Source organism: Lathamus discolor, chromosome 14, assembly GCF_037157495.1.
Source record: "Lathamus discolor isolate bLatDis1 chromosome 14, bLatDis1.hap1, whole genome shotgun sequence".
Classification (NCBI taxonomy): Eukaryota; Metazoa; Chordata; class Aves; order Psittaciformes; family Psittacidae; genus Lathamus; species Lathamus discolor.
The window spans coordinates 1,677,052-1,699,349 of record NC_088897.1 but is presented as its reverse complement, the minus strand read 5'-3'; the positions used below and the strand labels follow the sequence as shown (position 1 = coordinate 1,699,349).

The following is a 22,298-nucleotide window of genomic DNA, read 5'->3' as shown; positions in this document are numbered from 1 at the left end:
CATGGAAATAGCATATTAGAATGTGGTTATGGCTTAATGATGCCCAAATGCAGCCTTTGTTGGAGGCCAGCAGGCACTAGACAGAAGGTGCAGACCTGGCACTTGGGTGCCTGCACTGCCACAGCTCTACTGTAGGGAAGCCTGCAGTAGCTTTCACATTTCACTGCAATACATGTTTTTGATTCACGGAAGATGACATTACAAGTCAGAACATCGATAAAATGATTTATTAGGTCCTTACAAGAACTCCTACCCTCATTAGAAAATGCTGAATTAAGTAAACCCGGAGCCAGCTTGGTCATCCCGTTAATCCCCCCGACCTGCGCATCCCCTGCCGACGCGAGACTCCCGCTCGCAGTGCCCCGGAGGAGAGGGGCTCTCTCCTCGGAGGCGAAGAGGAACCAGCCGCACTCTCCCCTCCCACCGCCGCACCGCTCAGCAAGTGCTACCGTGGGCACGGCGCCAGCCTCGCCTACACCACCGGCACGGACGCACTCCGCCACCCGACCGGGGGAGACCAGGCGGGGACCGGGCAAGGGCAGGATGCCCGATGCCCAGCAGCAGGACCCGCACCTCGGCCCCTCACCGCCTCCCGGTTGGCCAACAGCCCCGCGGCGTCCCAGCCTTTGCCCTCCCGCCCAGGCCCTCCCGGAGACAGCAGCGGGCGAGCCGGAAGGTGCCCTTCGGGACGGTGCGGTAGGCAGCCAGCGGCGGTAAAGAGCTACACGAGCCAGGCACCGGCAAGGCCCGCGGGAGGGCGGCCGCCCCGCCGCCGGAGCGGCCCGGACCGCCCCACCGGCCATGAGAAAGGAACGGCAGACAGGCCCAGAACCTCTCGCCCAGGCACCGTCCCCGGGCGACTCCTCCATCTGAGGGAGCGGCCCGCCCGCCCCGGCGCCCGAGGCCCCTTAGCGCCCACCTGGAGATGCTCCTGGAAGCGGATCGGCAGGATCTGGGCCATGGCGGCGGCGGCAGGCTGGGGCTCCAGTCCGAGGCCGGACCGGAGGCGCAGCTCAGTGGGGTCCGGGCGGCGCGGGGAAGCGGGGCCGCAATGGCGGAGCGAGAAGTGAAGAGCCGCGGCGATACGGAAGCTGCCCCCGCCGGCGGAAGGATACCACCGCGGAAGGAAGAAGGCTCCCCTCACCTGCCGGGACCGGCCTTAACTGCACAGGCCGGGCGGAAGGATCACGGCGGGCGGTGTGACTCGCACGCTGCGGAACCAATGGGAGCGGCGGAAGGATCCGCCACCGGAAGGGACTACTTCTGCACGCGGCGCTCCTCCCTCCGCGGCCTTTTTTTTTGCCACATCATGCGACCGGGGTGCGTTACGTCACTTCCGCTCCGCGCGTCTCGCGCCGGCAGATCACGTGCCAGCGGACAGCGCGGCCGGGCAAGGTGACTCGCCCGGGGAGGCGAGGGGAGGGAGGAAGGGCCGCTGTTACCATGGAGACGGGCGGGACCGGCCCGCAGGCCCTGGCAGCGGCACCGGGGCGGGACGCGATGGATCCCGCCCCGCCGGGGCCTGCCCCTTCCCCCCTCCCGGCCCCCTCCGGCTCTCCCCCATGTCGGCAAGGGCCGCGGCTGTCAGCTCCGTGCGCTGCTGGGGCGCCGCACCCAGCACCCCTCGGGGTGGGGGGGTGAGGAGTGCCGTGCTCTGCACTACAGCTCTTAGAAAAGAACCCAGCAAACATAAGCCAGCACCGACCTTCCCTAGGGCGACTGCAGGCCCTGGAACCCAAAGATAGATGGCCTAAAAGCGTTTCCATATAGAGCATCATGAACACGTACAGTACTGTAATGAAACTCAAAACTTCCCTCCTGTGGCTACCGTGCACTGTTACTCCAGCCCACGGACGAATTCTGCTCAAGGACTGCAGCGTTCCAGGCGTTACCAAGGGACTGCATGTGCTGGAAGGCACGGCCACCCCAGCAGGGCTCACCAAGCTCTGCTTGTTTTGCAGTCTCATGGTTTTCTTCTCAGACCGTTTTTGCCTTGCCTGAATGCACAATTTAGAATCATAGAATCACAGAATAGTTCGGGTTGGAAAGGACCTCAAGATCATCCAGTTCCAAGCCCCTGCCATAGGCAGGGACACCTCACACCAAACCATCTCACCCAAGGCTTCATTCAACCTGGCCTTGAACACTGCCAGGGATGGAGCACTCACAGCCTCCCTGGGCAACCGATTCCAGTGTCTCAGCACCCTAACAGGAAAGAATTTCCTCCTTAGATCCAATCTAAACCTCCCCTGTTTAAGTTTGAACCCGTGACCCCTTGTCCTGTCACTACAGTCCCTGACACAGAGTCCCTCCCCAGCATCCCTATAGGCCGCCTTCAAATACTGGAAGGCTGCTATGAGGTCTCCATGCAGGAGATCTGCTCCAGGCTAAACAGCCCCAACTTCCTCATCCTGTCTTCATACGGGAGGTGCTCCAGCCCCTGATCATCCTCGTGGCCTCCCCTGGACTTGTTCCAGCAGTTCCATGTCCTTTTTATGTTGAGGACACCAGAACTGCACACAATGCTCCAGGTGAGGTCTCACAAGAGCAGAGTAGAGGGGCACGATCACCTCTTTTGACCTGCTGGTCACGCTCCTTTAGATGCGGCCCAGGATACTCTGTGCTGCCCTGGAAGGAGGACGGGAACCTCCCTCCAGATTAAGTAAAAAAAACTCCAAACAAACCAAAACCAACTAACCAAACCAAACAAAAATCAGGATCTGCCAAGAGATGCACAGCCCCAAGCACGAGCGGGCATTCTAGCTCCTAAACTCAGACACCGTTTGTAGTACAGATACCATCTGACTTGCTAGGGGCTACACCATTGCAAACATAAACGGCAAAATTCAGACTGCATTTAGTCACAGCAAAGAGCTGGCTTCTCAAATGCAGAGCCTGAGCAATAGCATGGAAGAACAAACCCCTTTTCCATCTGAACCTGGATAAACAGCCTAATGGAAGAGGAACTGTAAACATGCAACTTCCTACAGAGATTGATCGCAACCAGGAATAATTGATTCCCTCATCCCCTTAGGAAACAGAAGGGCATTAACCTCCCTGCTGCTTCTATGCTCTGTATGCTCTGAAACACGGAGCAGCCACTGGCATTGCTGTCTGCTCCTCCCATGGCCGTTGACAATTGCGGTGTTGCTCAAGTTGAGCCTCTTAGCTGACAGCAGCACTTGACCCTGCAGGGAACTGGCAGTAAACACTGCAGCCTCTCCAGCTCTTGGAGTTGTGAATCACACCTTCTTCACGAGGTTTGGCAAGTACACAGACCAGCCTCAGCTTTTTCACTTTAATAGGTACAATCACAGAAAGAGGAACAATTACCAGATCTACCTTCCTTGTGAAGAGTAATATCTTCATATTCCCCAGAAGAGAATCCCAAGGTGGTTCTAGAGTTTATGATCAGCTACAGCCTGCACAGTACAGAGGTGGAATGCTTAATGTTTTACACCAAATGCTAAGGCTTGCTTACAACTTTAGCAGTGTAAGCTAGTTACCTGAAAAGCAACTAAAGGTGACAAACAGTGCACACAAATGAGGCATGAAAAATGACAGTAAGTTTTTCCAGGTTTTTTGAAACTCTCATATGAAATGTGAATTAGTACAAATGGAAAAATAGCAAGACAAGCTCCACACCAGAGCATTAGAACATTTTAAGATTAATGTGACCTCTTTACTGAGAAGGAAACAGATTTTATGATGACAAAGCAACACAGCTCTTTGTTTTTTATATACCTGAATTGAGGAATAAAGCTAGTATTTTCCCTGGGTATTTTCTACACATTTGAAAATACAAATTCCACACATCTGCAGACCAAAATGCATACATTTTGAAAATAACACACTCATCAAATTCATAAAATCAGCCTACTGGGCAGCAGGCCTGCAGGACCTAGTACTGGACTGACTGCTAAGTACTGGACTGACTGCTGGATTGTTGTGGGGTTTTTTGCCAAATGGAAAATACACAGTGCTAAGTCATTCCTGACAAAAATTATGCATTGTTAGCAAGAATGTGAAACCATCTACAAAATACTTTGCATCCAAAGACATCTTCACCCAGAAACATCACTGTACATGGTACAGCACAATAGAGTAGGAACAACACTGTCTGCAAGAGAACATTGGTGTCAAATGTCCTTTAGAATTTAGATCATGATAGTTCTATCATTAAAAGAGCACTTCATACACTGCTCAGGGAAACATGTAGGAGTATGAAGATTGTATAGCCACAATCATACAAAGTAAAATGGATAAAAGTAGCATTTCCATTCCTTAAACCTTTAAGAAAATTTTATTATTAACAGCAGTGAGACCACCAAGACCTTTCTAAGTCAATTAAATGCTACAGAATTGGCCCCATACTAAGTACCAGGTCTTCATTCCCATTGAGGGGGTGGGCACTTGAGGCCACTAACTTGTTGCCAGTGACATGTAGCAACAAAATTCACCTTGGTAATTTTTCCTTGCTGGATGCAGCAAAGGAAGATTGTTTTATGCTTCGGCACTCAAACTTACCACAAAGCAGAAACTTTCCTTCATTCTGGTTAGACATTTTGCATTATGCAAACGTACCCAGAACAACTGCACCAAACTGCTTTTCCTCCTAGTGGAAGCAGAGCAGCCACAAGTATTACCCCATTTCTTTCAATGGGCCACTTAAACCCTGTGCTTTTTGCTGCTTTCTCTCAAGGTAGCGAGCTCGGGCATCTGATATTGACTGATCATCATTCCTTCTCTCCATCTTCTTTACAGAGTTGTCCATGACTCCTTCTGGAGGGACAAAAAGAGAGAGAAATACACTCTTTTGTGTCAAACTAAACCCCAGCATTACAATTCCTACTATCTGTAAAATACCCAAGCCCCCCAGCAGAATCTCCTATGTTTTTCAAGTCCCAGTCAGTCATTTGAATGAATTCCAGAGAGGACAGACTGTACCTCAGCGGGAAAGGGAAAAAAGTGAAAAATAAAATCATGCCTTAATTCCCATGGCAATTTGCAGCTAGGCTCATCTCATCCCCAAACAGATCTCTTGCTTTCTATTGAAAGAAATACAATGCATCTTGTGTCCTATGCACCTGTTTCTCCTCTAAATTACATATCTCAGACTGATGTTTAGGCAGGAGAAAGAGAGCACTATCTGTATAAATTTCCAGAGGCAGGAGGAAGGGAAAGGATAACATACAGATAAAGGAGTGGGAAAAGCCAATAATCCAGATCACACACCATTAGAAATGCACTCCCCCTGAGCTGAGACCTTGGGAGTGCTTCTCCCAGAAGAAAAGCAGGAAATATTTTCAGTTAAAAATAAAATTTACAATAATGATAATACTAAAAAAAAAAAAAAAAAAAATCATTCAAAGACTCTAAGTGCATAAATATTGTGTGGATAAAGCAGTTACTGCAGTCTGTTCCCAAGGCTCTGGGGCTGGGCACCAGTTTCTTCAATACGAGGAAGGAGCTTTAATCAGCATTCATTATTGGAGTATTTGTAATTAATTCTGTTTTGAAGTCAAATAATAATTCGGCTCATGCTACAGCCCTTCCTTCCATTGGGCACTAATGAAGCCTTTGGCAGCTATTCAGCCACCTATCTATAATGAAGCTCCCAGAAATACAACATCTGTAAAGTCAATACTAAGCTCAAATTAATTTACAATTGCCTGATGAAGTGAAAACGTTAAGGGGGACAAAAAGAACCAAACCTCAGCTCCTTGGGCTTTAGCAAAATAGATGAGGCTCCTCTGCATTATCCAATAATACAAATATACTTTCCAGAAAAATTATAAACAAATCCAATTCATGTTTTTAGCATTTAAAATAGCTGTTTTATACAATAATGCAGGACAGAAAGAGACAGTGGGCTGAGTGCAGGAGTCTACATTTTTTGTATTGTTAAGAAAACAAGAGAATTTCTACAGCCAGTGCCTGTACTGTACACTCAATCAATGTTTTGAAAGGGTCATCTCAGGAGTAAAGAGGTCCTTTGAATACTTGGCTGCCTGGTGAAACCTGCTGACAGAAGAATTCAAAGAATGTCAAGCAGCCACATCAGTTAGCAGGCATCAGTTTTAATTAAAACTGGCTATTTAAACATATGGCATTAAGTTCCTTGTCAGAATGAGACATTCACCAAAATGTGACACTTTTCTCTAGGTTTTTTGTTTGGTGTGGGTTTGGGGTTGGTTTTTTTTAATTCCTGCCACCGCCCCATAGCCCTTAGAACTTCTGTCTCTCAGGACCGTATTATTTTGGGTATCTATGGCTAGATACCCTTCACAAACTTAAATAATGGTCACACTCAAAATGCTTTTATTCAACTCTGTGTTAAAGTTCTGTTCCTGCCAACTACAGTAAACCAGAAGAAGGGGGGAGCATGATAAGAACCAGTAAGCAAAATACACCCCTGCACTGCAGAGGCAGGGAAATAAGGATTGCAGAGGTGTAGTAAGACACAAAACCAGCTAGATATACACGTATCAAATATGTTAAGTACATCCAGATTAATACTGAATGCATTCAGTAGCGTAATATACACACACGTCCAAAACAACCAAGGAAACTATACATGCCATAGGTATGGAGTAGTAGTGCACTTACCATACTGCCTCTTAAGGTCCTCCTTATTTTTCCACTTGGTTATTTCCTCTTCAGTTACTTCTTCCCGTGCCACACTGCTCAGTTCATACGCATCAATCTGATGCAATCTGGGCAACAAGTCTTTGACCCATTCATAGCGAACAGGACATACTGTCCGGACATAGATTTTGGATGTCACTGTGACATCATGGAAGATGATCCACTCGAGGAGAGTCTCCTGGTTGTATAGCTGAAAAATTAGAAGATTATTTCAGAACTGGTAAAAGAACTTTTATTTGTAAAGCACCCTCCATTGGAATATCTTCCAATGCAGAGGCAAGAATGAGAGAAAGCTGATGTTACCCTAAACGTTCAGACAGGGAAATTAAGGCATATAGACTTCCTTAAAACTGCTCAAGAATTCCAAAGAGCCAGAGAAAAAAAACCTCAGCATATGTCACACTCGTTTCATAAGACAAACATTTATTAAATTTGAAGAAGTGAGGCTTTTCCTCACTCTCAAGATGAACACTGATGCTTCTCCTGGCCGTAAGTCAGGACAAACCAAACAGAAGAGCAAGTGTTCGCAGGGACCTGTCTCTTAATCCTTTTATATAGCCTTTCCCATTTTATTAACAAGCTTTGGTAACTTACTGTAGATGAAGGGTGGATATAGACTATGCTGCCATGTCCATCCATAGTGCAGAATGTCTTGGCTGCAGATCTGAAAGGTTTGGGGAAAAAAAAAAAAACCAAATTAAAAATGATGAAACATGATTAGACAGCAGCACTAAACTAAGCATATCAGCAGCAGTATAGAAGAAAATACTCAAATACATAGCAGAGAAAGAGCCTTCCAGAAATAAACTGCAAAAAAAGGAGAAATAAAATATAACAGTCTAATTTACTGCTGAAACACTGCAACATAACGCAATAATAAACAGGGCTTGTAATTGAGACTGGAATTGACAGCCATGATTACTGGAGATTTCCAAGACCGTTAGTTTCATATCTGGAACTACTCATCACCTTGCAAGCTCATTTCACAGACAGAAAAAACTACTATTCCAAGAATGTAATGAGAGTGAAAAGCAGTGTACCCACCAGGCATCCAGCCCTGTGCAGAAACACCACCTTCAGCTGCAATTGCTGCTTTTAACATCACACAGCCTTACTATTCTGTTCCAATATGCAGGTACACTTTTAAAGAATATGCATAATATCTTTTCCACTCAATTCTCCAGATTTCGTTACTTACCTCCTGGCTACATTAATAAAGTATCCTGCACATAGACATCTTCTTAGTATTTCAGTTTTGGAACCTTCAAATGTCTCTTTAGGGAAGTCTGGCAGCTATGTAAACAAAAAATGTGAATTAGGATCTTTCCTAAACAAAAAGTGGCTATACTCCTTCCATCCCATGGATTTTAAACTTCGGGTTTATCACCATACAGAAACCACATGGAAAGGAGAAAAACCCTCTTTTTGCTTGTTACCAGCATCATATCTGTTAGTTACAGAAGCTACAAGAAGGATGCTCTAATAAATATTTAAATGGATTAGTTTCTACTGGAAAAAGACAGCAACCATCTGGCAAAGGCTCAGTAGTCCAGTACGTGTCTTAAATATAAACTTATACGACTCAGTGATACTAAAAAAATTAAATTTTTACCTGTTTCAGTTTACTGATTATTTCTCGAAGCTGTTTTTCCACACTAAAAGCAGATTTTAAAGCTCTCCAGTGGATCCAGTATTTCTGGCACCAAGCCGAAGGAGACTTGCTGAGAACAGAAATACTTGCATTATAAAGAAGCCCTTTGTCAGCTGCAGGCAGAAAGTTGCCTCTATTTTTGTTATGGTCTTACAAAGAAGGCAACTTACACAGCCAGATACTTTGTTTGTTTAAATAGTGTCTTGACAGAGCTTACAGATCACAATAATGAATAAATCTGCAATTAGGTATGAGTACATACACATACAAAATATAATCTAAAAACCATCAGCAGCTGGGAGTAATGAGCAATGCGTAAACCACCTAATGTAAGGAATCGTGTTATACCTTGCTTTGCACTGTTCAAAAATATTTAAGAGGGTTGCAAAGTCATTGCATCCTCCTACTTGTGAGGAAAGTTCCTGGTGTTGAAGCTCAGCCTCCTTTTGTTTCCGAGGATCACCTAAGGAAGTAAGTTACATCTCATGTTAGCGAAGTCATTTTTATTTATCACCCCTACTTAATTTTCTATTAGCACTCCTCCAAAGTGTGTTTGACAGCCTTGGCTCTTTTCATGTTACTTTTGTATCTGTCTCTCCTCTGCAGCTGCATTTACAGTTCTTCCTCCTTCTACTACTACCGAACAAGAACCGGTATATGCTAATAAATCTGTGATTAATTTCATCACTCAGCACTAGAGGTGAAGAATTCCAGTCTCTCAGAAAGAAACATTCTACGTATTTCTCTCTTACAATCAATTCAGATGTTGACATGGAAAGATGTCAGAACAGTGACCTGAAACAAACAGCTCACAGGGGTCAAGTGAAAGTTTTGTCCTGAGAGAAAAACAAGACCGTTGAAACCACCCCATCAAAGCACAGTCTGATCTATTTGTCCTCGTACTCAAGTGACACAGTAATGGAAATCTTAAGTAAATAAGAGATTATTAAAAATGCAATCTGTGAGTTTAGTGGGAATTTACCTTCACTAAATACTGGGAATGTACCAGGCAAAAGCAACATTTCCAAAGTGTTACTTCAAGTTTTAAATACCAGAAGAATTTTATCCCCAGAACAACCCATTCCTCTTAGCAGAGAGGGATATGGCTGCAAAGGCAAATGCATACTGTTGCTGCTGTCCTGCAGACAATGCCAGAAGTTTGTGGGTATTAAAAATAACACTGACAAATTAAGAAAGCCTTTTCATATACATATTGCACATGAGCAAGTGCCTTCAGGATGGGAGTCTCTGTGTCTGGGTCCTAATGTACAGGGTTGCTGGAGAGTAACGAGCATGCTGTGCGTTAGCCAGCTGAACAGATAACAAGGGCATACTGCCAGATGGAGGATGGGAAAGCAAATGCACATTTGTGGGAATGGCAAAGACCCCAGAGCAGAATCCAGGCTATCAGTACTGCCAGCAGTGTATTTAGCTGTTGCACTAATGGGCACAGTTAATAGACTACAGAGATAACTGGACAAAAGCCAATGAGTGACTAGAAAGGACAAAGGTCTCCATGAAGGCTATGCTACCTATAAAGACTATATGTAGCACATTGAAGGGGAAAGAGGGAGGCAGACAGTAAGGGAAAGAAGGTAGGAAGGAGGAAATAAGAGAGTGAGTTTAGCACTAGTGAGAGGTGCTAGATTGGAACCACAGCAGAATTACATTTTCCATCTAGAAAAACACTAGAAATTGAGTCAGTGCTGAGCTTCTCACAGTAACTTCACAGGTTTATTTGGTTAAACAGAGTTATTCAACAGAGAAGTCAATTCAGAGGCAGCAACCCCATTTGTTAAGAACATTAATCAGTCCCTGTTGTCTGTACTTAGACCAACAGCAAAACATCTGCTGTAGTGCAGTTTGGATTTCTGGAGGGGTTTGGTGGTGTTTTCTCGTGGGGTTGGGGGGGGGTGTTGGTTTTTTGGTGGGTTTTCTTTTTCTTTCCCTCCTGTGACACAGTTCCCCTCCTTACAACCTCTCAGCAATCCATTCACCCATATGTTGCTTTACAGCTCACAGCCTTAGGACAAATGCAACCCAATTCCATGCTATTTTGAAGTCATTGGAACAGCTGTTGTCCAGTTCCTAGTGTCCAATGTGCCCTGACTCCAAGACTACAGAAAGCTATAAAAGCATTCGGGCAAAGTACCATCATGTGCTTGTTCTAATCTTACCATTCTTCTCTACAATGTACTGTGGGAGACAAGACCCTTCCTCACACTGTAACACAAGTGTTGTTTAAAGCATTCATTTAATGTCTCTCACCAGTGTTGGGCCCAGCTGAAACACACTTGCTCCTTGGCAAGAGTATCCTTACACTGAAGTAAAGGCTTGTGCTACCATTGTTCAAAATACAGAATCAGTACGTGCTTTATAACCTTGAGATACACCTATAAGATATTGTGGCCTCATAAACTATTAGCACCAAAAACTACCAAGGGGGAAGCTGCAGGTCTCCTGACCATTGCCTGGTTGGACAGAGATGTCCCTGTCCAAGCAGAATTCCCCCCCAACCAAGGCTGTGCTTTGGGATATGGGGCTTCCTACCTGGACGAATAAAGACATTTTCCACAGACAACATGGCTGCTATGGGAAGCAGCAGGTCTTCACAGTCAAGAGAAGCAGCTTTTATGACAGCACAGGTCAGGTTGGGAGGGAGGGGAAACTGCACCAGGAATTCACCCAGTCTTGTCACATGGCCTCTCCTTATCCCAGGAAAAAAAAAAAGAAAGATTCAAATACCAAATTCAACAAAACTGTGTTTAAACATAAATCAGAACATGCACACACAATGCTAGCCACCATATACTGATAAAGAGCACGAAAAAAGCATTTCCCTCTGGACTGTTGCAACACCGCAGTCTGTGTGTGCCCAGGTAGGTGCTGGAGACATGAAGCAAATGTCACTAGCAGAAGAATGTTTCACCTTTCTCCAGCTTCCTTATACCTGCTCCATGGCAGGCAAACCCAGCTCTGTAAGTTTATCAGATGCTTAAGATTAAGAGGGGTTTAATTTATTTATTTTTTTTCCCCCAAGAAGAATTCCTGGAAGCTTAGGATAAGATCTCACTTCCTGTCCTGTGCTCTTGGATGGGCTTCACAGCTAGTGTCTAAGTACCTCCATCACAGCAGTCTGGGATCTGCTGTCAGGAACTCCAGCACACAGAGCTGAGGTAATTTGTCTGAGGTCACTCAGGAACTCCAGGACAATGTGGAGAAGTTATTCTGTACCTCCCAAGTCCTAAGCCAGACTCTAACCCTAATTTTACAGGCAGTATATTAAAACAGAGCTGTTAACTTCCTGGTCTAATAAGGAAACATATTCTACTGCTGGGGGAAGTACTTTAATCCACATGAACAACTCCCTAGCACCAGTTAAACGATTAAATTCTTGTACAGACTACACCCCTTTTTTACCTGTCAATAGCATCACACTGGTAAAGTTCTTTGAGAGCTTCTAAAATATGCCTTTCTTCAGGGCAGTCCAAATAGGGAAATCTACAGTAAAAAGTAAGATTGAAAAACAGAAAATAAAACAATCTCACTGTTCAGACTCAGAAAAGCTTTGTTAGTTTTCATATTCCTTAAAATATTGTTTTAAACTTCCAGTACAGGTTTGTGACCCAAGTGCACATAAGCATCTTCGGCATATGGGCATGTAACTCCATGTACAGCCTCAAGCTAAAGAATTACAATGACAAATCCCAGCATGGCACTTGCAAAGACGAACTGCATTCTCTGCATGTGCATGAGTCTAAAATTAAACAACTTCACAGAGACGAAGCTTTTGGGATATAAAACATGGGTATTTTAAAGGAACACTATTAACTATTTAATTTTGGAGAGAAGGAGCTAGTTTTAGCAGAACCTCAAGCTGAACTTGAGCTCAGGATCCAATCTGACACTAACGACTAGGGAGAACAGCAGAAAAGCTGATTGCATCCAAGTGCCACAGTTGGCCAGAGACAATCCTGCCTCCTGCCAACAGGCTGTTGGAGCCTGTGCTGCCTTGCTGCTGACAGGAAGAAAATGTTAATCCCCCCTCCATGACAGGAGGAAAATGTTAATCCCCCCTCCATGGAGGTTACCTTATGACATCATGCACAGAAAGGCACTTCAAGGTCAGGATGACAGATGTCAGACTGGTTCTCTTGATCTCTGGCACAGTGTGGTCAGGCATGCACTGCTCCCAGAATTCTTTGCTGTACAGCCGATAGCTCTTTCCAGATGATGTCCTGCCAGCTCGGCCAGCTCGTTGCTTTGCTTCGCTCCTTCCAAACAGAAAAGCAGGGAAAAAAACCAAACTCTTGATCCCTTCTGTTATTCAAAGCAGCACACTGTAACTATGAGACACTAATAGCAATTTCTATACTTGCAGATGGAAGATATATTACACTGTGCAGCAACTGAGAACTCCAGCTATACAAGAACTAGCAGCATGAAGAAGCATTTCTGTACAAGGGAAGATTTTTTTAAGCTTCTCTGAATCAGACTGTTGTGTTCAGCAAACAGAGGATAACGTGTGAGCCACTGTTCAGACTACAGACAATGCATTGTCAATTCCTTCTTACTGCCTGTAACTTACAGAAAATTTTGTGTCCCAAACTGCTTTCTGCTTAGCAGCAAACAAGAAGGCTTTAAATTATGGAGCCTCAAAGCCACCCCACACCCCTTTTTTATTTTAGAGATCATCCAACACACTGTACTGTCAGAGCAACTCTGAGAAGCACCAAACACGTGACCTTTTTAAAACTTACTTTGAAATGGGAACCACCTCCAGTATGTCCAAGCCAACTCGGGGGTTATGATTCAACTGCTTCACAAATCCACTATCTACTACATATCTGAAAAAGATTCATACTCTGTCAGAGGAAAAAACAACAGAAGTCTCAGGAGACAGACAGGTAACTGCCACATGCATGTAATCAAAGCGAGAACACATTTACCCTACAATTGCTGCAAACAGGTTGTTGCACTTTGCTGTTCAGCTGCAGCCCTGCAATGGTTCAGTCTATAGGATGTTACAAACAACACCTCCCAGCACCCAAGGAGACTATGTTCATTTAAAGGAGCTGAGATTTGGTTTCATATTAGGGTCCAACAATATTAGCCATCTGTAAGTCTACATAATACCATCAAGGGTTTTATTATCCACTACATAAACAAAAAAAAGTAGCAGGTAATCATTGGGCAGGTCTAGTAGTGGAAGGAATTCAGACATGGCTTTTCAAATTTAGTAGAACTTTCCGAATTCCCTGTTACAGCTTTTAGGAAGAATAGGAAACGGTACCTGACTCCTTCAATCGTCAGAGATGTTGCAGCAATGTTTGTCGATACCACACATTTTCTAATGGCTCTGGGAGCTGGCAAAAATATTCTTTTCTGTTGATCTAAAATGACAGTTGGTCAGTTAAAGAACGTTACGTTACAATGTGCTGATTTCAAACCGTCTCTCTAACGCTGTGCAAACTCAAATGCTTAGTGAAAGTCAGTTGAATAAAATCAGAAAGTGAATCACACAACATTCTAAAATACAGATTTGGTTCTACTTTAGCATATACCAGAAATCAAATAATATCTTCTTCACTTCTTGCAAAATCAAGATTTTGAGATCAAAAAAGGCCAACTCTCCTAACCCAGAGCTAGGAAAAACAAACAAGATGGTCTTAATAGAATCTTCATAAAGGATTTGAAGGTCTTTAACAATCAGAGCAAGTGAAGATGAGGATTCAGTTAAACCCTCCATGTTTCCAGCAAGTCATGTAACGAAGCAGCATGTGCAGTTTCTATTAATTCATTTACCTTTCCAAAGAACAAAAAAGGGGAAGTGGAAATTCAGCTTTCCCCTGAAATTTTCTCACTCACAATACTTAAATATAAAAACCTCTTTAATTAAAAATTTCTCTTGTGCATCTAAAAATATTCAAATACAACAGCCTCTTAGAAACTGCCGCTAAATGAACAAACAAAATATCACTCCCAGTCAGGAATCCAACACCTATCATGGAGTAAGGAAGAAGCTCTACCTTTCTTTTATGCAACTTTTCATTTTGCTCATTCAAGGTAAAAGTTTTGCTCCCTCTCTGCTGATCATTACCAGTTTTTTCCTCTCAGCAGTACTTCCACATGAAAACTGTTGTCCTGCTCTTTTGAACACTTATTCAACTTCTTGGCATTCTACATACCACACCCACACATTTAAACACCACACTAAAGTTCATCTGAAAACACAGTGTCTGTGTTCAGTAAAGGTCAAAAGGCCTTTGTCTTTAACTCTTTGAAACCAACTGTGGTATTGCTGCCAAATAAAACAGACTCATTCTGATAACCTGTACTTTCTTGGATTGTGTGACACACAACTACTATCTTCCCCTACAGGTCTACTCTCATCACAAAAAACCTACTGGCAATATCTTTTCCATATAAAATAAAATGTGCCTAAATAAGACATCTGAAGTTTTAGTTACACAATATCCCTTTCTAAGCTGGAGACCTCAATGCCACTTACAGTGGATATAAATTTTATCTGGAGGATTCTGTGCCAGTACACAGAAGGCTAAAGTTTGGTAAGTTTATGAACACGACAAAAAACCCCATAGTGCTACAGTACTGCAACAAATGGGTTAATGAATGCCATTTTTTCCCCAATTACAAAATAAATACTTTATTAGGATACTATTTATAACAACTCTTGCAGTTGACACGTATGGGTATCAAGTTCCATATGATGTCATGCACTGACCTGTTGACATTGACCCATATAACGGTAAGATAAGCAGGCCTTCAATAGATCGATCATGTACTTCATACCGGTAATCAATAGATTCTGCTTTCTTGAAAAGTAAGTCACAAGCTCTTTCTATCTCAATTTGACCTAAAAAACATATAAGAGCATTAAAACACCTTATGTAGCTGCAACTCTGCCTTCCTAGTTTGCAGCATCTTGAAACAAGATTGTTTTGCCAATATTACAAGAATCATCAATACAATTACAAGAACGAAGGACTATTTATGAGAGTTAGATAAGGAGGTGACATCCAGTCCTACCATGGTACCTCTCACCAAGGCTTTTTCTTAAAAGATGAATGAGTAAGTGCCTAGCCCATACGCTGATATAGGGCTTTGCAGCTAAAGGAATTTTCCCTTCCTGAATTAGCAAGAAAATAAGATAGACAACATGGATGACACAGAGTAAATTTGGCATAGGAAGAAAGGATTTTTAAGTTAATGTCTTCTTATCTGACCTCATAGACATGGATATACCTAAACATACTCTGAAAACTGTCACTTCACAGGACTCTGTGTGTCAATCTGCAACTTTCCCTTCTCTGCTTACTGCTCTGAGACAAACTAGACAGTAATTGGGAAGGACTGTCTTTTTGGTTTTTGCTGGCAGTGTCATGCTTCACCTGGAATGGCCATCAGTTGTTGAAAGAAAAATTCTCACCTGTCAGAAAAACCAAGATGTCACCTTCTGGTTCATTTAAGTGGATATCCAATGTCACTTTTACAGCCTGAAACAACAAATAAGTCAGTAACAGCTGGAATCTCACTCTAAAACTCATAGTACTAATTCTTTCTTATACCTGCAGAGATGCTAAGAACACAGCAATACAGCAGCTAATTCTTGTGGTCTTTCACATATGATAACCATACCAGAAGAACACAACAGAGAACCAGAGTAAACCAGGCCAGACCTCTGTAACATATGCCTGGCTGCCAGTGTTCCGGGGGCTGAGCAGGTTGCAGAATATCGACTTGACAGGATAACTTCTTCCTGGAATATGCAGCACTGAACAGTGTCCAAAGAACTCCGAGAGCTTGTCTACCTCCAGGGTGGCTGACATCACCACCACCTTCATTGCCATCTTCCTGTCTGGTGGTTTCTTCTGTAGAAATAGTTTCTTCAGCAAACCAAATAAAATATCCTGACAGAAAACCAGAAATAACTTCTGTTAATGCCCCAGTTTACTTAGAAGTGCCTGATGAACTTGGAAGGGACTGATTTTATCCAGCTAGTATAGTGCAGACAGAAAGTCACATTTGCAGGGCCTAAGCACTCAGAAGAATACCTACACATCCCCTGGCTGGCTTGTAAGCATACAAATTAGTTTCTAGAATATAACTATTTTTTACCAGCTCTCCTCACTGCCTATAAACACAATCAGTGCAACTTAAAATCCTTTGGTTTTCATTCTTCTACTCTCACACTCAAGCCATTTGCAAGCAGTTACCTAACACCCATTTAAGTCATCACCTCTGTCCAGCATACGTTACCTGACTGAGTGTGCACCTCCTTTGCTGTACTATTTATTGTTATGACTTCAGCAAGTCTGTTTTACTCTGCAGTGCTCTGGATTAAAAATCTTCTTAGATACAGGTGAAGGAGCGGCAACTTCTTACATCACCCTAGCTCAATTACTTGCAATACCCTCAGACGCCTGAGGACAGAAGTGGGATTCAGAAAGCATCTTCCTTTCTCCCCAGCTGGACTGGCAGATTATTTGCTGAACTGGTAGGCTGTTTGACACACAACATAATCTATTGAGGGCTAAGTGACTTGAGTCTCATTTCACCTGCCACTGAAGGGTTAGAGTGACATTTGATAGCTTTTGGTACTTAGGTCACTCTAGACACTTCTGTGAACCCAAAAGCCTTAATCTCTTTGCACAGGCACATACACACCCTAAGAAACATTAGGCTTTACAGTGATAGAGACGCTTTAGGGGTTTGCTTGTTTGTGTGTGGCTTGGGGTGTTTTATATTAGGATTCTAGAAAATCTGCGATCACTGTGCTGGCTTCAAATTCCTGGAAATTTGAGGAAAGTATCCAACAGCCAACCAAGTTTTAACCGCTTTCAAATGCAACAACAGCTACAACAATTCCAACAGGATTACACGACACATCTCATTTTCAGATTATGCAGCATGTAATAAACAGAGAACACAGCAGCAATTCCATGGTCTTAGGACAGCAAAGTTTAAAGCACAACCATGTGAAGTCAGCCAAGGTCCTTTCCAACCCAAACTATTTTATGATTCTGTGACTGTGCATAAGTGAAAGAAGTGTATAAGCAGGCCTGAGTAAAAGAGAGAGCAACCGGAAAAGACAGATATAAGGTGACACTCACAGTGCTGAGGCTCCGCTCATGGGCTTCATCCAAAATGATGATACTGTACTTGCTAAGAAGGGGGTCTACCAGTATTTGCCTCAGTAAGCAGCCATCTGTCATATACTTGATAGCAGTATCCTGAAAGGTTTAATTAGACATTCAGCTGTTATCCTGAATTTTTACTTCAAAGCAAATACTTCTACAGAGATCACACACTTGTCCACAACATACATTGAGATCACAGGTGTTTGGAAATGTTTTACTTGTAACGTGTTCAAAAAATTAAATCAAATGTGTTCTATGATATATATAACTGCAGCTTTCCCATAGTTTGGACAGATGGCTTCTCAAGGCTGAGACCTTCTGTGTGCAAAGCCCCAGGAGAGGCAATAGGGCTGTACCACTCCATACCTATGCCACAGCCACTGACCCCACCATGACAACAGGGCCAGGAACACAGAGCCCTACCTTGCTGGTGCAGTCATCGAAGCGGACCTGGTACCCAACGACACTGCCCAGCGAGCAGCCCATCTCCTCGGCCACCCGCTGTGCCACTGAGATGGTGGCAACGCGCCGGGGCTGGGTGACACCAATGGCTCCATGCTTGGCAAGGCCTATAGGAGACATAGGAGAACAGGGACATTGAGTAGCGCCGCTCAGAGTCTGTTTATACACAAGCACCAACATTATACACATATATGGCCTGAGTATTTTGTTTAGAGGGTTTAATCAACCCTAGAATCCCAGACTGGTTTGAGTTGGAAGGGGCCTTAAAGCTCCTCCAGCTCCAACCCCTGACACGGGCAGGGACCCCTTCCACTGGAGCAGCTTGCTCCAAGCCCCTGTGTCCAACCTGACCTTGAGCACTGCCAGGGATGGGGCAGCCACAGCTTCTCTGGGCACCCTGTGCCAGCGCCTCAGCACCCTCACAGGGAAGAGCTTCTGCCTAAGAGCTCATCTCAGTCCCCCCTCGGGCAGGTTCAAGCCATTCCCCTTGGCCTGTCCCTACAGGCCCTTGTCCCAAGCCCCTCTCCAGGTTCCCTGCAGCCCCTTTAGGCACTGGAGCTGCTCTCAGGTCTCCCTTTCAGGAGCCTTCTCTTCCCCAGGCTGAACAACCCCAATCAAGTCATCTCTTGCCACCAGACGCCACGGCCAGGGCCCGGCCCAGCCGGAGGCCGCGCCCCCGCGATGTGACAGGCGCGTTATCCGCAGGTATCTGAGCCCATCCCCACGTCTCGGGGCCGAGGCCGCAGAGCCGAGGGGGCTCTTAAGGGCCTCCCCTCTCCGCGGCCGTTACCTGCCTCGAAGAGGTACTTGGGCAGCTGCGTGCTCTTGCCGCTGCCCGTCTCGCCGGTGACGATGAGGAAGGGCTGCTCTTGCACGGCCTCCACCAGTGCCCCGCGGTACCTGCAGATGGGCAAGCTGGCCCCCGCCATGGCGGCTGCGGCGGCCCCGGGCTGCCCCCGGCTCCGGTACAACACAGCCCGACCCGGAAACACACCCGGAAGCGGCGCCAGCCCGCACGTGATGACATCACTGTTTACGCAGCCGCATGCTGCCTCCTCCCTAAGCCCCGCCCCACGAAGCCACGCCCCTCAAGGCGGGCCACCCCTGCCCTGCGGGCTGCGTGTTGCGTGTTGGAGCCGCAGGGCGGGTGTTCTGCGCACTTAGCCAGAATCGTTGTATTTTGCCCCAAATCTGCTGCGGGTTTTCACAGTGGGACTCGCACCTTCCTGAGGGACGTTGCCCATGCAAGGAAGCCAGAGGCACCTTTCCTCTAGGCTGCCTCTGGCTCGCCCAAGCGCAGGACCTCAGCCCCTCCAGCCCCGGTGCAGTTGAGCGTGGTGTAAAATCATAGAACCCCCGCCTGGTTTGGGTTGAAGGGACCTTAGAGCTCCTCCAGCCCCAACCCCTGCCACGGGCAGGGACCCCTGTGTCCAACCTGGCCTTGAGCACCGCCAGGGATGGGGCAGCCGCAGCTTCTCTGGGCACCCTGTGCCAGCGCCTCGGCACCCTCACAGGGAAGAGCTTCTGCCTTATATTTAACCTGCGCTCCCCCTGTTTCAGTTTGAACCCATCACCGCTTGTCCTGTCACTGCAGTCCCCGATGAGGACTCTGTCTCCGATGTCCTTGTGGGCCCCAGATCAAACTGCTTGCAGGCGATGTTCCCCCTGCACTGGTGAAATAGCCTCTCACTATCGACAGGGTATGGGGAGGAGACATGATGGAGGGAAAACAGCTCCTTAAAACGACACGTCTCTGTGATGTACCGCGCTGAGGACGCTGGTTTCTGCTGCCTGAGGCCGGACCAAAGGCCGCAGCTCTCTAGCAATGTCTGTGAGTTCACGGAAGGCCTGAAGGTGGCAAGCGATGTACATTCAACTTACGCCAGTCGGCAGTGCAGCTTCCCAGCGTGTGCCTAGCTAGGAAATGCCTGTTCCTGCTACAGCAGAGTGCTTGCATTGTGCCTTGTCTGTATGTCATAACGTTTGTTTCCCTTACAAACCCTGTGTCTGTTGATGTTTCACACTCAGGCTATATATCAATGACAAGAATCACACAGTGAATTTGTCATCATACCATGACTGAATTTAGGCCACCTACTGACTCCGGTTACCATCAATCACCTCAATTTCTACCTCTGACACAATAGGAGGAATATTTACCTACAGGCTCAGGCATCACTGTGAGGGCTGAGCACTTGCAACGCGCTCTGAAGCTTGGAAAATGTTACCTCAGTCTCAACGTTGCCAGCTTCGGGTATGTCTAACCTGAAAGTGTTTGTTTGGCCTGCCTACAAACTGGCATTGTAAAATCCTGGCAGATAGATAAGCTGCTTTTCTGCCCTTCGTTTCTAAAGTAGCCAGAGATAAGACAGCATTGCAGGAGCTGTGTCATTACAGTACCGCAACTAGGAGAGATACCTGATGTTACATCTCAGGGTTTATTGCTTTGAGATGTTTGCAACAGTCTGACAAAAAAGGTTCCCTTCTCTAGGGATGAATCCCTTCTCTAACAGTGCATAAACTGTCCATCGGCTACTGACAAATCATTTGCACATGGGCCTTTTCTTGCAACATGCAGATTCCTACTTTGGATAACACTAAAGTGTATAAATCTTCCTTTTCTCCCTGAGGCTCTCCAGCAGCAATTACCTGAAATAACTTAAACACTCCTCTATAAGCATGAAAAACATGTCAGTCTGGCAGCAAGATTACTGTAAGCAGTCTATAGCCCTGTTCATTCAGGTACGTAATGGAATGTGCCAATACACTACTTGTTGTTACATCCCTTTAGGAAAGCATATTTATTGCCTCGCAATGTACAAATGCTGTGTTGCCACTGGTAACTCACCTGGTTAATGGTGATCACATACACTGCTGTGTTATATCTGATTGGAAACTTCACACTTCATTACCCTTTTGGGTGTACATTTACTGGGAAGTGTTTCCATGGATATATACGTCTGCATGAATGCATGCACGCTTGCACATTCTGCTTGATTTTATTTTAATCACATACTGCTTTTGGCAGGCACAGAGACAGGTAAGGTTTTTCAATTTTCTTTTTGTCCTCTTAACCTGGGAATAGCAAATTTGGTTTTAATCAACCTCTTTGCAGTCTTGAACTTTGCGCTCCTGGAATACAGTGCCATTCATTTACGGATTTCCCTCTGTCTAATAAACATTAATGAATCACACTCTACAATTCCCTTGTGATCTTATCTCAGTTTCACAGATGAGCAAAACAGAAACAAATTAAGGGGTCTGCACACACCACAAATCAAAGGCAGGGCTGGAGGGAAAACCCAGTAATCCTACCACAATTCCCTGCTCCAGTAACTGTAAAAATGCATTTCTACCCGTGCAGCTGCTCTGTCAGTAACTGCCTTGTGCAGGGCCACATGGTTACTTTCAGGTTTGCCAGGGAGACTGAAATTGCTCTTTTCCTAAGGTTTAGCTTTACACATAACTGCAAATTCTGTGAGGTGATAGAGGGCTGTATGTCTGCCAGCTTGCTGTGCTGAATTATTCCTGAGGATGTCTTTTTTTCCCTTCGGAGGAGAGGGTATTTTTCCTGGTTAGCAGAGATGTAGTAGGATATGAGGAATATTCCAGCCCCTACTTGCACACCGCAAGTTTATCCGTCTTCCCAGAGGAAAGGCTTGACTTCCTGTGGAATTTTCTTGCCCTTGCCTTGGACAAAGTGGTCCATTCCATGATGCGCACAGCATCCCTTGGTGCCTGTGAAGAAAACCACATCTATTAATTACATTAGAGCGAGTGAAGGCAGATAATTGCCTTGTGCCTGGAATCTCTGAGTAGGGCCACTTTCTAGAAGAAAGATCCCCGAGCTGTGATTTCAGTACAGACAAGCAGATTGAACCAATGTTCCCTGCAAGCTGCACTCCTGTCAGACAACCAGCAGTTCTTCTGACAGCCAGGATTTTTGTGGCACTGGCTTGTGAGTCATTATTGAGAAAGCGTTATTCTTAAAACAGAGGATGGGCGCTGTAGAAAGAAGGTGTTAGACACAGCAAAAAAACAAAGCCCCTTTTACACCTCCATCTGCTGTCTTACAGTGCCGTGCTACAAAACATTTACAAATTGGCAAGTTTCATTTCAAATTTTGCTCTGTTTGTTAAAAGCTGCTTCTTTTTGAAGAGAGAATCAGCTGCCTTAGCCTTTCTCCTACATAATGAAGAGGTTTTCCTTGTGTTTAGCTCCATGGAAAACAGCAATTTCTAGAGAGCTACCTTGTGCCAGGATAGCCAGGTTACTCATAACTGCATTCACAGGTTTGTGCTGAAAAAGGCTGCAGGAAATACAGGGCTGGCAGCTATCTGCACATCTATTGACTTAGCTTGTTTTGTTCAGCAGGT

At 45.1% G+C, this 22,298-nt stretch overlaps 2 protein-coding genes across 3 annotated transcripts in view; both read right to left on the bottom strand.

Annotated features, from left to right (window-relative positions):
• Window positions 1–1,165, bottom strand: part of CLTC (clathrin heavy chain) — a 33,650-nt gene extending 32,485 nt beyond the window's left edge. Inside the window, exon 1 of one of the 2 annotated variants that reach the window (XM_065694873.1) lies at window positions 920–1,165. In XM_065694873.1, the coding sequence (XP_065550945.1) occupies window positions 920–961 (42 nt within the window). In that variant the 5' untranslated portion in view covers window positions 962–1,165. The remainder of the gene's footprint in view (window positions 1–919) is intronic. The other variant, XM_065694874.1, reaches the window with a different exon arrangement.
• Window positions 1,166–3,284: 2,119 nt separating this feature from the next.
• DHX40 (DEAH-box helicase 40) lies at window positions 3,285–18,927 on the bottom strand. The gene is made up of 17 exons (XM_065694875.1): window positions 18,713–18,927; window positions 17,884–18,029; window positions 17,434–17,553; window positions 16,000–16,230; window positions 15,750–15,816; window positions 15,045–15,176; window positions 13,593–13,692; window positions 13,060–13,146; window positions 12,391–12,573; window positions 11,720–11,800; window positions 10,850–11,007; window positions 8,648–8,762; window positions 8,261–8,369; window positions 7,847–7,941; window positions 7,243–7,312; window positions 6,610–6,838; window positions 3,285–4,782 (listed from the first exon to the last, which is right to left on the bottom strand). Exons 1-17 carry the CDS (start codon window positions 18,849–18,851, stop codon window positions 4,643–4,645), a joined length of 2,202 nt encoding a protein of 733 aa, XP_065550947.1. The 5' UTR covers window positions 18,852–18,927; the 3' UTR covers window positions 3,285–4,642.
• Window positions 18,928–22,298: the final 3,371 nt, after the last annotated feature.

What these genes read in the sequence shown, in the direction of transcription:
- DHX40 (XM_065694875.1), bottom strand. Translation starts at nt 18,851, where the DNA reads ATGGCGGGGGCCAGCTTGCCCATCTGCAGGTACCGCGGGGCACTGGTG. An exon ending in CATCTTGGTTTTTCTGACAG is followed by an intron (nt 15,177 to 15,749) that starts GTGAGAATTTTT and finishes TATGTTTTTTAG; the next exon opens with GTCAAATTGAGATAGAAAGA. An exon ending in ATATGGGTCAATGTCAACAG is followed by an intron (nt 13,693 to 15,044) that starts GTCAGTGCATGA and finishes CTGTCATTTTAG; the next exon opens with ATCAACAGAAAAGAATATTT.